This window comes from Globicephala melas, chromosome 15 (genome assembly GCF_963455315.2).
Source record: "Globicephala melas chromosome 15, mGloMel1.2, whole genome shotgun sequence".
Taxonomy (NCBI): Eukaryota; Metazoa; Chordata; class Mammalia; order Artiodactyla; family Delphinidae; genus Globicephala; species Globicephala melas.
The window spans coordinates 24,125,988-24,138,974 of NC_083328.1; the positions used below are offsets into that span (position 1 = coordinate 24,125,988).

General features: G+C 51.9%; 1 protein-coding gene across 1 annotated transcript in view; it reads right to left on the reverse strand.

The window, feature by feature from the left end:
• XYLT1 (xylosyltransferase 1) overlaps nucleotides 1–12,987 on the reverse strand; it is a 194,038-nt gene that overhangs the window by 129,192 nt on the left and 51,859 nt on the right. The window contains exon 2 of the mRNA XM_060284435.1: nucleotides 9,840–10,350. Within this exon, the coding sequence (XP_060140418.1) occupies nucleotides 9,840–10,350 (511 nt within the window). The remainder of the gene's footprint in view (nucleotides 1–9,839; nucleotides 10,351–12,987) is intronic.

Sequence of the window (12,987 nt, forward strand, 5' to 3'; positions counted from 1 at the left end):
GTCTGTCTCACCGCTGGAGGCACTGAGGATTCCCCTCTGTGCCCTGGATGTCCTGGAAAACAAAGGTGCCACAGGAGGTGAGGCCCCCAGGAGCTGGCAGCCCGCGTTCAGGCTGGGGTGGAGGTGGGGGTCAGGGCCCAAAGGTGGAAGGAGCACGGTTCTCTGGAGGGGATGTGGGACCCGTCCCCGGTCCCGGACTGCCAGAGCCTTGCCTGTCTTTCGGGCTGGTCTTCCCTTGGCTCTCCGGTGATTTCGGTTTGGTCCCTACAGATGCCTCTGCTCCATTCTCCTCACTCAAGACAAAGACATAGATCATCTAGACCCAGTGATTTGGGGAATTAAAATCCGGCTGGGAAGACGACAGACCAACCCTCCTGCTCATAGTCAGAGTTCCCCAGGTGGTCTTGTTAGTTCTTCAACCTCCTTACGCCTCCTACTGCCTCAGAGCCTTTGCACACGATGGACCCTTGTCCTGGAAGACTCCCCCTCCTGCTCTTTCCCTAGGTAATTCCTCCCACTCTTCATCTCTCAGTCCCACTAAAATTCAACCACATGTCTCTGCAGAATCGGTGGTGCGGTTGCAATTCTGCACTTATTTTTGTGCTCACTGGATTCGTGTGTCTCCCCTCCCACGTTTAACAGGCTGGAAGCTCCATAAGGACAGGGATTCTGTCTGTTTTCCTCCCAAACAGATCCCGCAAACCTAGTGCCCCGCATAGACAGAGGACGCTCGGTGGGTAACTGCTGAATGAGTGAATGTTGAAGGGAGTGGGGGACAGACACTTTCAGTCCTCAGCTGGTGGCTATGCCACTCACAGACTTCTAACTGTTCCATTCCCATCCCAGTGCATGAGGGCCTCTGCATAGCTCCCGGGACAGGTAGCTTGAGCCACTGAAGCTCAAAACAACCGTGTTATCTTCTTACCCAGGGAGGATAAGATTGAGGCCTATGACATGCCAAGCAGTGCTATTCTCAGATGAGTAAGATAGAGCCCCTGCCACGTGGGGCTGGGGCAGAGACAGATAAACAGTAGGGGGCGCTTTCTTCATGCCCCATGTGCAATCTCAGAGCAAATGCTGACCAGCGACTCCTAAGAGCTCTCCTGGCTTCCGTCCTCACCCCTAGCATCTACTGTCAATACCGCAGCCAGGGGATCCTGTTACACACGTCAGGTCAGCCCCCACCCCCAGCCCTGCTCAAATCCCTTCAGCAGCTCCCCCTGGTCACCCAGGTAAGAACAAAATCCCTACTGGTCTGCAAAGCCCCCGATTAGTCAGGCTCTCTGCAGAGCTGCTCCAAGCAGCGGTCCACAAATGCAGGGTTATCAACATGCTCCCGGTCCCCTAGTCTCTAGATGTCATTGTGAGCACATGAGAAGGAAAAAAAAAATCCATCTAACCATGATCCCCTTGTCTCAAATACACGGCGGAAGCCTTGGGAAATGTCTGCCTGAAGTTTCCGAACCGGTTGCCCGGGTGAGGCCGGGGAGGGCGCTAATCCCGCTCTTTCAGGGCTGGTGTTTTCATCTTCTTTCCGTGCCTAAACCTTTCAGCTCTGCCTTCTAGGCATGGCAGTTAGGGAACAAACACACCCTGATGACAACTTTCAGAGTGAAGGGCAGAGCCTGCAGCTGGCAGGCCATTCCGGGAGGAGGAAGGTGGGAGGGAGGTGGGGGGGCATTTATGATATTTCCCATAACTGCGTATTTCTCTTTCTAAAAAGCCATGTGGGCGACAGCTGGCTTTTTTTTATGATTCCCAAATGGGGAGGGGGTCAAATACCACGGTGCTTTAGCAGGAGAAGGCCACGTGGGATTGGCCTGTGGAGACCCACCTTCCGATGGGCCTTGGGGGACTGTTGGCCACACGACCTGGCACACAGCAGAGCTCAATAAATGTTTGCTCAAGGGTCAGGCTTGAGTCGTCTTTGTGCCCCAAAGGAACCCCTCAGCCCAGAACACCAACAGTTGGTCACCCCCATCCAGTCCATCGGTCAGTCCTAGCAGCTTTTTCCTACTACCGTATCCTCTCACTGGGGCCGCGGCAAGAACCTCTCCACAATTTCCCTGTTTCTACTCCTTCCTTAAAGCTAAATCATGTGAGAAGCAGGACTGGTGGATCGTACAGTAGTTCTGTTTTTCATTTTCTCAGGACCCTCCAAACTGTTCTCCACAGTGCCTGCACCATTTTGCATTCCCACCAACAATGTACAAGGATTCCAATTTCTCTGTATCCTCACCAACACTTGTTGTCTTTTGTGTGGGGTGATATCTCACTGGGTATTTATCGAAAAGAAGTGAAATCAGCATCTCAAAGAGATATTATATTAGCACACCCACATTCACTGCAGCATAGCCAAGACGTGGAAACAACCTCAAGGTCCACTGAGGAATGAAGGGACTAAAAAATTCGGACTTACAATGCAATATTATTCAGCTTTAAAAAACGAAGGACTCCTGCAATGTGTAACAACATGGATGAGCCTGGAGGACATCATGCTGAGTGAAATAAGCCAGACACAGAAGGACAAATACTGAACGATTCTACTTATACGAGGAATATAAAACAGTCAAACTCATAGAAGCAAAGAGCAGAATGGTGGTTGCCAGAGGCTGGGGGGATGGGGAATGGGGTTCCATGGGTATAAGGTTTCAGCTGAGCAAGATGAATAAGTTCTAGCGATCTGCTGTACGACCCTGTGCCTGTAACCAGCAATACACCATTGTGCGCTTGAAAATCTGTTCAGAGAGTGGATCTTACGTTAAGTGTTCTTATCAAAATAAGATAAGGGCTTCCCTGGTGGCGCAGTGGTTGAGAGTCCGCCTGCCGATGCAGGGGACACGGGTTCATGCCCCAGTCCGGGAAGATCCCACATACCGCAGAGTGGCTAGGCCTGTGAGCCATGGCCACTGAGCCTGCGCGTCCGGAGCCTGTGCTCTGCAATGGGAGAGGCCACAACAGTGAAAGGCCCACGTACCACAAAAAAACCAAAAAAACAAAAACAAAAACAAAATAAGATAAAAAAATGTTAAAGTAGCATAAAATTAAAAAAAAAATTCAAAATCAGATAATGTTAAAACTCTTCAGTTCCTCCAATGGCTCCCATCTCTTTGACATCAGTATCCAAACCCCCTGCGGTGGCCTGGCCATTACCCCTGGCCTCTGACCCTTCACCCTTCTGCTCCCCCCACTGCTCCCTCTGCTTCAGCCATACTGTCCTCCTGGCTGCCTCTGGAACAAGCCAGGCTGTTTGCTAGGACTGTTTCCTCTTCCCGGTGACACTGCCACCGCGGCTCCTCAGAGGGGCCTTCTGGCCACCTACCTAAAACGTCCACCTCCCCTGTCCTGTCGCCTGCTGTGCTTGTCTACGAGCTCTCGTCACACCAGACAGTGGACTGTAGGTCTACTGGGTCACCGGTCCCCTCTGGCCTCTCCCATTAGGGCAGAAGTGCTACCAAGGTGGGGCCTCAGGCTGCACGCCTCCCAGAGTCACCATCCAGCTTGTGGCAACAGACGTGGTGCTCTGAGCTGTGTAGGGCAGAGGCCCTGTGGGGATGAGGCGTCCTGTGCTTTTGTTCACTGTTACGTCCCCAGATACTAGAATAAGAGCTGGCAAAGGGCAGCTCACCACTGCCTGTTTTGGTATGGCCTGCGAGCTAAGAGCACTTTTTACATTTTTAAATAACTGAAAAAAAATCAAATGGATGACCTTTCGTGACACATGAACATTATGTGAAATTCACATTCTGATGCCCAGAATCAAGTTTTATTGGAACACAGCCATGCTGGTCGTTTATGTATCGCCTGTGGGTGCTTTCATGCAGAGTTGAGTAGTTGTGACCGAGACCCTGCAGCCTGCAAGGCCTCATACTGTATTTACTATCTGGCCCTTCGCAGAACACGTTTGGGGAGTGCTGGCCTGGGACGTCCAATGGCACCTAGTGGGCGACCAATGAATGGGGTCTGCTGACTTTTTTCTGGACTGACTGCGGTCAGGGTCCTACCCATCCCTCAGAAGCCCAAGGAGGGCCTTTGGCATGAGGTTACTCCGACCCCGATGAACTGTTACTGGAAACCTCCTTTTCACTGGGGTTTGACGAGAGAAAGCCGAGAAAGAGTCCTCTGCAAACCTGGGCTTCGGGCACGTCGGCCCCATCGGCTTCGCTGAGCCGCAGGAAGATCATCTGGCTTCATCACGGCCACCCCGGTAGCGCGGTGTCTCTGAGTTGTCCACGGCTGTTCCCTCATTGTCTCATCCTGAGCGATACAGCAAAGACCCGGGAGAAAGCAGTGTTCCTGCCCCGACAGATGGGGAATCTGAGGCGACAGTCTCCCCTCAGCCACCTCCATCCGGAAGCCATCTGTCCAGAGTCTCTGGCTTCCTGCAAAGACTGATGGGTAAAGACGGGTTGCTGCGTCCAAGGATGGTTGCCTTTTCATCAGAAACCTCCTCCAGTCCGTCCTCACTCCTAATACTGGAGCCACTGCCCCTGCCACGTGCACGTGCTTGCAAACCTGCAGCCGGTCAGCTGACTGAAAAGGGAGAGCCCCTGCTCATCACTCATCGGAGGACCACCGGCCCACTCAGAGGCTCGGGCCTGGAGCCCCCGCTACGGTGGCCCCCAACCCCGCTCTCAGTGACTGCTTTCCGTGGAACCTCTCCGTTTTCCTCTCTCATTCTTCACCTGGACACCTGGGCTGCAGTCACTCCACTGGCTTTACCTGGCACAGCAAAGAGTGAGGAGGTGTCAGAGGCACCCTGGTAACCGGTGGGGCCTCTCTTGAGATGTTGTTTTTTTTTTCTCTTGAGGCATTTTAACTCAAGATGAAAGGAGGCTGGTGGCCTATGAGGGCTGTTGGAGAGAGCATCTTGACTTTTAATTGTTCCCAATATAATGAGGTATTGCCTGCTTAGAATGCCTCCTACAGGTCAAATGGTCTTTATTGGGAAAGCTACCTCTGCCCCTCACCAGGGTTGGTGTGTCCTCTGTGGCCGGGGCTCCCCGCAGAAGGTGTGGTCCAGGAAGGCTTCTCTGAGGAAGAGGCATTTAGGCTGAGATCTGGAGAGGGAAGAGCTGGGGTGGAGTTTGCAGTGAGAGCAACAATGCAGGGGGCTGGGACGAGCAGGAGGGAGTGGCTGAGGCACGCGGGGCCTTGTCTGAAGACCAGAGCGAGACATCTAGGGCTGGGCAAGGGGTGGTCACCCTACAGGCGGGCCTTCCACTCTTCTCAACGCCACCACCACTGCCTTGCTACAGCCGACAGCCAAACACATTCGCCGTACCCTACCCCCCTCTGCACCAGGGGTTTCATATTCACGGCCCCATGTCACCCAACAACCCTATGAGGATAGGGTACGAGTATCTGTGTCCATTTTACAGATGAGGAAGCTGAGGCACTAGGAAGTCAGGGTCACACCACTAGCAAAGACAGAACCAGGATTCAAAACCCAGTGTCAGCAGATCTTCCGATGGAAAAGCTTCTTCCAGCCCAGGCCACCCTGGGCCTTCCATCCAACATCGTTTCATTTCCATGGAACTCTGGGAGGTCCGGTTGGAGTGCCTGGAGGCTCTTGGGTGATTCTGGAGCCTAAGGAAGGGACAGGAGGCCTAGGCAACTGTGGGAGGTAAGGGGGGCCACTGGGGGCTGGGCCACCTGGGTGGGGAACGTGGGCGGGGGTGGGGTCCGGTGGCTTGGCGGCTGCAGTGAGCACGGGGGGCTCTGGGAGGAAAGAGGGGCGCTGCGGGATTTGAAACAACCTGCTCGGAGGCCAGGCTTGGGGGCCGATGGGGTAGAGGACCCCGCCTGACCTCACCGCATCTCACTCCTGGGGGCTGTGAGTAGATGGTCCGCAGATCCGCGTTTTCCTCCTGAAAACATGTCACCTTTCCAACTGCTTCCTCCCAGAGGCTGGCAGTGAAGCAGATGAGTCACAGGGGCAAGGTATCCGTGCAGAGCACACCAATCCGGGGGTTCTAGACTCTTCCTTTTCCCTGAAGGTGCTGGGCCGCGGGGACTGGAGGCATGGGGATCGGAGGAGGAGCCCTTCAGCAAGCCAACATTTCACATCGATCCCCTCGTAACTTTTCAGACTTCAAGCCAGGAGGAATTGTGTCCTTAGGGATATTCAACTTCCGGCATCCTGTCAGCTGAAGTCTGGGTGACGCTGAGTTCGGCAAAATGACAAACAGTGCGTACATCTGCGTGCGGACGTGTAAGTGTATGTGTCTGTCTGTTTACACACATACCTACTTCCCCTCCCCTCCCCTCCCCACTTGGCTTCCTCACTGCCCTCAGAGCTGGAGCTCAAATCCCTCCTGAGCGGAGGGAAATCCGGCTGTCATGGTTTCCAGAAAGGGAACGCGATCTCCGTATGGGGTGTAATTACATCTTAGCTTTCTGCAGAAGAATAGTTTACGGTTTAAATGCTATTAATTGTAAGCTGTTTTGTTCCACGGGAAGTTGTTCGTTGATAACTACCCAATTAGGGTTATTTTGCAATTAGTCTATTCACAGAGAATTTATTGCAAAAGGGGAAGGCTGTGGTGCAGTAAATGAAGGCACTGCCCGGGCTGGTGTGCCAAGGCTCAGACACCCATCTTATTACCCAGCTCCCAGCTCCCTGGAGGGTGTGCCACTTTGGCGGACACAGCAGAGGCCACAGGGAATCCCCCAGGCTGCACAGCCATGCTGGAGGTGTCTCAGCGGGACCAGGACAGGCCACATCAGCCCGCTCGCTCCCCCATCAACACCCACCCTTCTCCTTGCAACTGTACTGATGGTGGAGAGAGACAGCCTGCGGGCTCAGGACATCCCCAAGCTCGGACCGTTTAGGCTAAAGTGAAACCTTCTGCCTCCTGAAGAGGGAAAGGCTCTCGGGAGGACTCAGGCTCTGTATTCCTGAGATACGATACCAGCCCTGCCATCTACTAGCCATGCACCTGTGACCAAGGACTAAACCTCGTTGAGCCCCCATTTCATCATCCATTAAACGGGTCGATAAGAGACCGACCTCATAGGGCTGGTGTGAGGATACAGTGGGATGGGAGGCACAGTGCTGGAGGTATTACTACACAGAACTGGTACCTTGCAGGGATCAGCACACTATGGCCCATGGGCCACATCCCACCCACAGCCTGTTTTTGTAAATTGAGTTTTATTGGAATAACCAAGTGCATTTGCGTATCTATTGTCCTGGCTGTTTTTGAGATATAATGGCAGAGTTGAGGAGTTGCGACAGAGACTGCACAGCCTACAAAGCCTCAAATATTTACTCTGGCCCTTTACAGAAAAAGTGTGTTGACCCTTGGTACACAGCGAGGACCCACTGTCATTCTCATGGAAAGACATTCAGCTCAGGCCTCCGGCAGGCCATGCACTGGCTAAGAAAAAGATTTTGGAAACATCTCCACTTATTTATTCTGCCACAATCTGCCAAGTCGTGTCAAGAGTATGACGGGGATCCCGGGACTGCTTAGACAAGGTTTAAAATGCAAGAGAGAAGCAAACCTTTTCTTTTTAGACCTTGCTATTGAAAAGAGAGTATAGTACAGATACATGTTTCCAACAGAAAACTTAAAAAATACAGATGAACTTGAGTAATGAGTTGAAGCTGTCCCCACTGCACCCCACCCAGAGGGCCACGTGAAGGGCTTGCCGTGGACACCTCCAAGCCTCTTTACACACTTACCCACGTGGCCATCCCCCACCTGAGCCACACCCTCCGTTCTGTGACCAGCGGTCAACAGAGAAGCATGTGTGAGAGATGAGGAGGCCTGAATTTTAGCCCAAGTTCAGCCTCTAACTGATTAGGTGACCTTGTTGATAAGTCTCCTCTCCTCTATGGACCTCGTTTCTTACCTGTCCAGTGGAGAGACGGAATTAGGATTTCTCTAGGGGTGATCTAGTCCCCTTTTCCTTGGGAGCCATTCTTACCATGCACATCCTTCTCTCGAGAGAGATGGGGGATTGAGGAAGCACTAGGCATCTTCCTGCCTGGCTTCCAAATCCTCCAATGTTGGGGGAACTGAGAGCCCCCTGCCCCCACCCTGCCTCTTGGTCCAGCTCTGTTGTCACCTTTCCTGATGCTCTGACCTTCTGTCTCGACAAAGAGGCGGACCCAGCCGCTGGGACCATGGACCCATTCCTCTTCCACGCGTGGACCCTGTCCCTGCCCCATGCAGGTCTTTCCACGTGTCCTCCCCCAACCCCTGCCCTCAGGACCTCTGGGTTGTCCCATGGTCGGGGACCTTCTCTCTCCACTTGAGAGTGAACTAAAGCATTTGGTGTTATTTGAATTCAGAAGCAACAAGGAGGTATTTTGAACGCTTGACCATTTAGTGAGGGATAGCGGGGTACCCCTTGCACCGATTATGGCCAATGAGAATGAGGGGTGACCAAGAGCAAATTGGGAAATGGGCCGCAAGGGAAGACCAAGTGGGAAGACCCTTCGAGTATTTAATGCAGGGCACTCCCTGGACACATAAGGAAGACGGAACCAGCGAGCGGAAAGGGCTTTTCCTATCAGTTCATGGCTGAACTCCACTAGAACACAATCTCTCCATTTCAAATGCATCCCTCCCTGTCTGTTCCCAATGACACTGGCTCTTTCTTTGTAGAAAGTGTCTTTTGGATGCAGTCCGCCCTCTGCATGGAGAAAACCACTGGACGAACTAATTCACAAACTATTTGGGATGTAACGTCTTCTGCAAGGAAAAATAAATCTACTGGCTCACAACGAGCTTATGTGGGGATGAGGGTACATGGGTGAAACAGTAGTGACCACCACGAGTTAACTGTAGCCAGACGATGGGAACATGAAGGTTCTCCCTACTCTGCGGTGGGTTTGAAATTTTCTGCCATAACATATTTCTTTTTTTTAAGAAGGAATCTTGACAAAATATGACCTAACCCAGGATGGCAATATCTCTATCTCAGGATGTCTCTACCTGCAGGCTTGTAAGGCCACTTACAAGCCACGTGACCTTAGGGAAGTTGTTTTACGTCTCTCACGTGTAAAAAAGTTATGCTCACGATGACGGTGCTAGCCTCACTGGGCGGTGGGTGAGATGAGCTGATTGAATGCAAAGTGCCCGTGCTGTGCCCGGGACACAGTGAGCACTTGGTAATTGTTATTACCCCCCTTTCACACGCACTGGAAAAGGTGAAACCTGCCAGCAAGGAATACGTGTCAGAGGCGTGAGGTGAGATGCAGAGATGCACGGTGATGCCTCACCTGTGCAAAACTGTCCCCCCCCCAGTTTCTGAGGACCCTCCCCTGTGCTTGTGAACGCCGCTGTTACAGCTCTGACTCGCACTGCATCGCAGCAAGAGGTCTGATTTATCACTGGTCATCAGCACAGAGAATAGGGCCCAGCACAGGGCAGGAGGGAGGGAGGGAGACAGAAGACGGGAAGGAGGGAGAAAATAAGGAAGGAAGGAATTTTAGGTGGAGGAAAATGGGAAGGATGTTTTCCAGAGCCTCCAATGTCAATGCAACCAACTAGAAACCTTTCAAATCTTATTCAATTACAGTAACATTGGTGTCAATTTTAATCCCAATATTCTGCTGAGACAGAAAACAAACCATATCAATACCATTGCCTCCTACGACTTCCACATTAGCCCCGACTGCACTGTACTTTATCCTTGGCCACCAAAGCGACAGGTTAAAGCTGTAACAAAAGGTAATTTGATTTTGCGAAACTTTTCTCACATGAGACTTCTGAATTCAGGGAGGCCCAAAACAAAAGATCTCCTGTCTTCATCTGGGGTTTGAAAACTAGGGCGGTTATTCTGAGAAGGTCTGAGAATGTGAGCAGAACGGGGCTGGGACTTACCTTCGAGGGGGCAGAACCGAGTGACCTTCTCGGGCATCAGCAGCCCAAGCTTGTGGCGGCAGTAGGTCTCCCCGATCTCCCGGCGGCAGTGCTTGGACTTGGAGCGGGACAGGGCGGAGATGGCCTCCTTACCCGAGATGTCACACTTGAGGGGCCGGTCAGACTTGATCTCGGGGGAGCTGCCCCCACTCTTCCGGGCATGGGGCTGTCTGGGGGCATCCTTCCCTCGGCTGCCATTGACCGGGGCTCTCGCACCAGGAGGCAGCACCTCGTTGGCACCTTTCCCTGGGGACAGATGCCCCTTCCCCTTCTCCTCCTGCCCCAGCTTCCTCTTCAGAAGCTCCTTCTGTCCTCTCGGGGGCTTCTTCGTCAACTCGGGCTGGTGCTTTTGCTTTTGAGTCCTGGGTGCGAAGTTGCTGTTGTCCACGTTCTCAAAATCCTTGGGTACAGAGTTCTCATTGTTGCTGTCTGTTCGCACTTTCTCTTTTGGCCGGTGAGAGAAGTAGCCATCCTGGAGAAGACAGGAAGGAAACACAGAAGAGAAACTTGACTTTGCCATCACGCTAAGCAGGCCCTGGAGGGTGGGGCACGTAGGCTTGGAAGTCTGGGCCCTGGTTCCACGCCCTGCCTTTGCTACGAGCTTAATGTTAGACTTCATGTTAGGTTTTTCTCTTTGAACCTCAGTTTCCCAACCTGGAAATAGAAGATGTTCCAACTAGAAAATAAAGCTTTTGCAAGCTCTAACGTGCTACGACTATGATCCTCAATGCTTGTTATTAACCACACCCCCTTTTCATATAAGTCTCCTTGGTTGTCTCTGCTACTGGAATCTGGACAGTTTGTTCCAAGCTTCCTGTTTAAATTCTCGCAGCAAGCACTGTGATGGTTTATTTAATGGCTAGAAATGCCATAATAAAGCTCTAAGGGGAGAAAATATTGGTAGGCTAGTATATAATTTACATTGCCTTTAGGACATGCTCGTAGATCTATGCTCATAAGAGAAATCAGACCGTGCCATAGTGAATTCTGAGGGGGAGGCATCACCGGCTATCTTGAGGGGAATATGCCCTTTATAGGACAATCCTATGCAAGGATCCTACAGTGAGTCCCAGGGGGATGAAAACTTGTGACAGTCTTATGTTTGAGCTTTGACTCTTGATGTCTGTACCTAGAGCAGAACTGATTAAGTCACGGGGTGGGGGGGCAGGGTGTCAAGAGAAAGGCCAAGAATCATTCTGGAGAAAATGAGTCTTTCTGGGAAGGCGGGCACCCCAAACTCAGCTTCTCCATGGGTAGGTGGGCCCTGGCCATTTTGATCTCGGATCAAATGCACTGGTCAACTACCATCCTGCATCACTTCCAAAACACATTGCTTTTGCTTAGAGCCCATTATCAAGGCCTTAACCTGAAAGAGAATCCACTGTCCCAAAGCTAGTCAGAGGGGACACAGAGGCCACAGAGAACGCTAATTGACTCCATAAATCTACACCCATTGCTCTAGAAACACACTGGCAATGAGTAGCAATTCTGAGGACAGACATCCTCGTGCGTTTTCCTGAATGTGCCGATTAAAGGTTCTCAAGGAAGAGGGTGGTGGAGAGCAGTGGAGGTAGTGCTGGTGCCCAGGATCGGCTGACGTGCAGCTGACACTGAGCGTGGCTCCTCCTTCAGCAGTTCTGCAAACTACTGCCCTCCCCGAACCAAATCCTGCCCGCCATTTGTTTTTGTAAATAAAGTTTTATTGAAACACAGCCACGCCTGTTCATTTATGGACTGTCTATGGCTGCTTTCCTGCTACAACAGCAGAGGTGAGCGGTTGCCATGGAGACTGGTCTGCAAAGCTTAAAATATTTCTAGCTGGCCCTTTAAGAAAAAGTGTGCAGACCCCAGCTCTCCAAGAACTGTGAGTTTAGAAGGTTCCCCCGGGCTTGGTTTGACTGCCCTTGTCTCCAATGTCCCCATTTGGCCCAGCAACGTGTCTGCCCTCTTCTTGCCTTTGTCCCATCTCCCCTAGCATCAAGCACCAATTTCAAGAGGCCGTAAGAATGAAGACTACACTAAGATACCTCGTGGCCATTCTGTAAGTTGATGTTACTTTTATTCTCATTTTGCAGGTACTGGGCATCAGTGACTTATCCAAGGTAACTCAGCTGGTTGGTGGTGAAGCTGGGATTCAAGCCAGATAGACTGCAGACCCCATGCCCTAGGCTACCAGCTCCACCAGCCACTTCCGGGAAGCCGCAGAGGCCCTTCTGATCCCCATCACTCTGTCCCCTTAAGCACTGTAGCCTGGCTCCCTTCCCATCCACTCCCACCCAGCTAAATGGATCTGGGATAGGCATGTCATCTCCAAATAGCCGTGTCAAGGCTGGTCAGTGGCCATTAGGTGGCAGGGAGTCACAGAGAGGGAGAGGACAGTAAGGAGGGGCTACGAAGCACCAGGAGCTTGAGGTGGCAGGAGCTGAGAGGCAATGGGTAGGAAGAAGGAAAACAAGGAGAGGCCGAGGGAGAGTGGCGTCTGTGGACGGGTCCTGGAGTGGCTACTGGTCATACACAGGAGCTGCTATTACATGCTGGTCTGTGAAGGGGAACTTCTGGTTCTGACACCCGTTTCCAGTCTTTCTTACCTCTCCACGTATCTTGCAAGAAATCCCCCTCAGTGAGGGGCCATTCCTCTGTTCTTATAAACAAAACCACACTGATATTCCTCTTTTCCCTTCTTTCTGTCCAGAGGCCCTTGAAGAATCCCAAGCAGCCTCTCAGATGCACTTTCTGAGCACTCGCTGTCAGCAGGCACCATATGCAAACGACACACAGGTATTACTTACTGGATACCAACAGTCGTCCCATAAGGGGTACCCTCCTCACTATTTTACAGAAAGAGGCGTCAGGCTTGTTGCTTTAACACTCTCAGGCACGGGCACGTATCAAGTGCCAGGCACTGTGCCAAGCCCTTCCATGTTTAACCTTCAGAAGTAACTTTCAAGACAGGTATTACCATTCCCCCATCTTACAAAAGAGGGACAAGGGGGACTTGGGGATGTTCAGTGATTTGCCCGACATCATTTAGGGGAGGCTGTGAACGCGTACCCGTTTAATTCTAAAACTTGCTATAGTTTTCGTGCCTCTTCTGTTTGGCTGAGAGGTC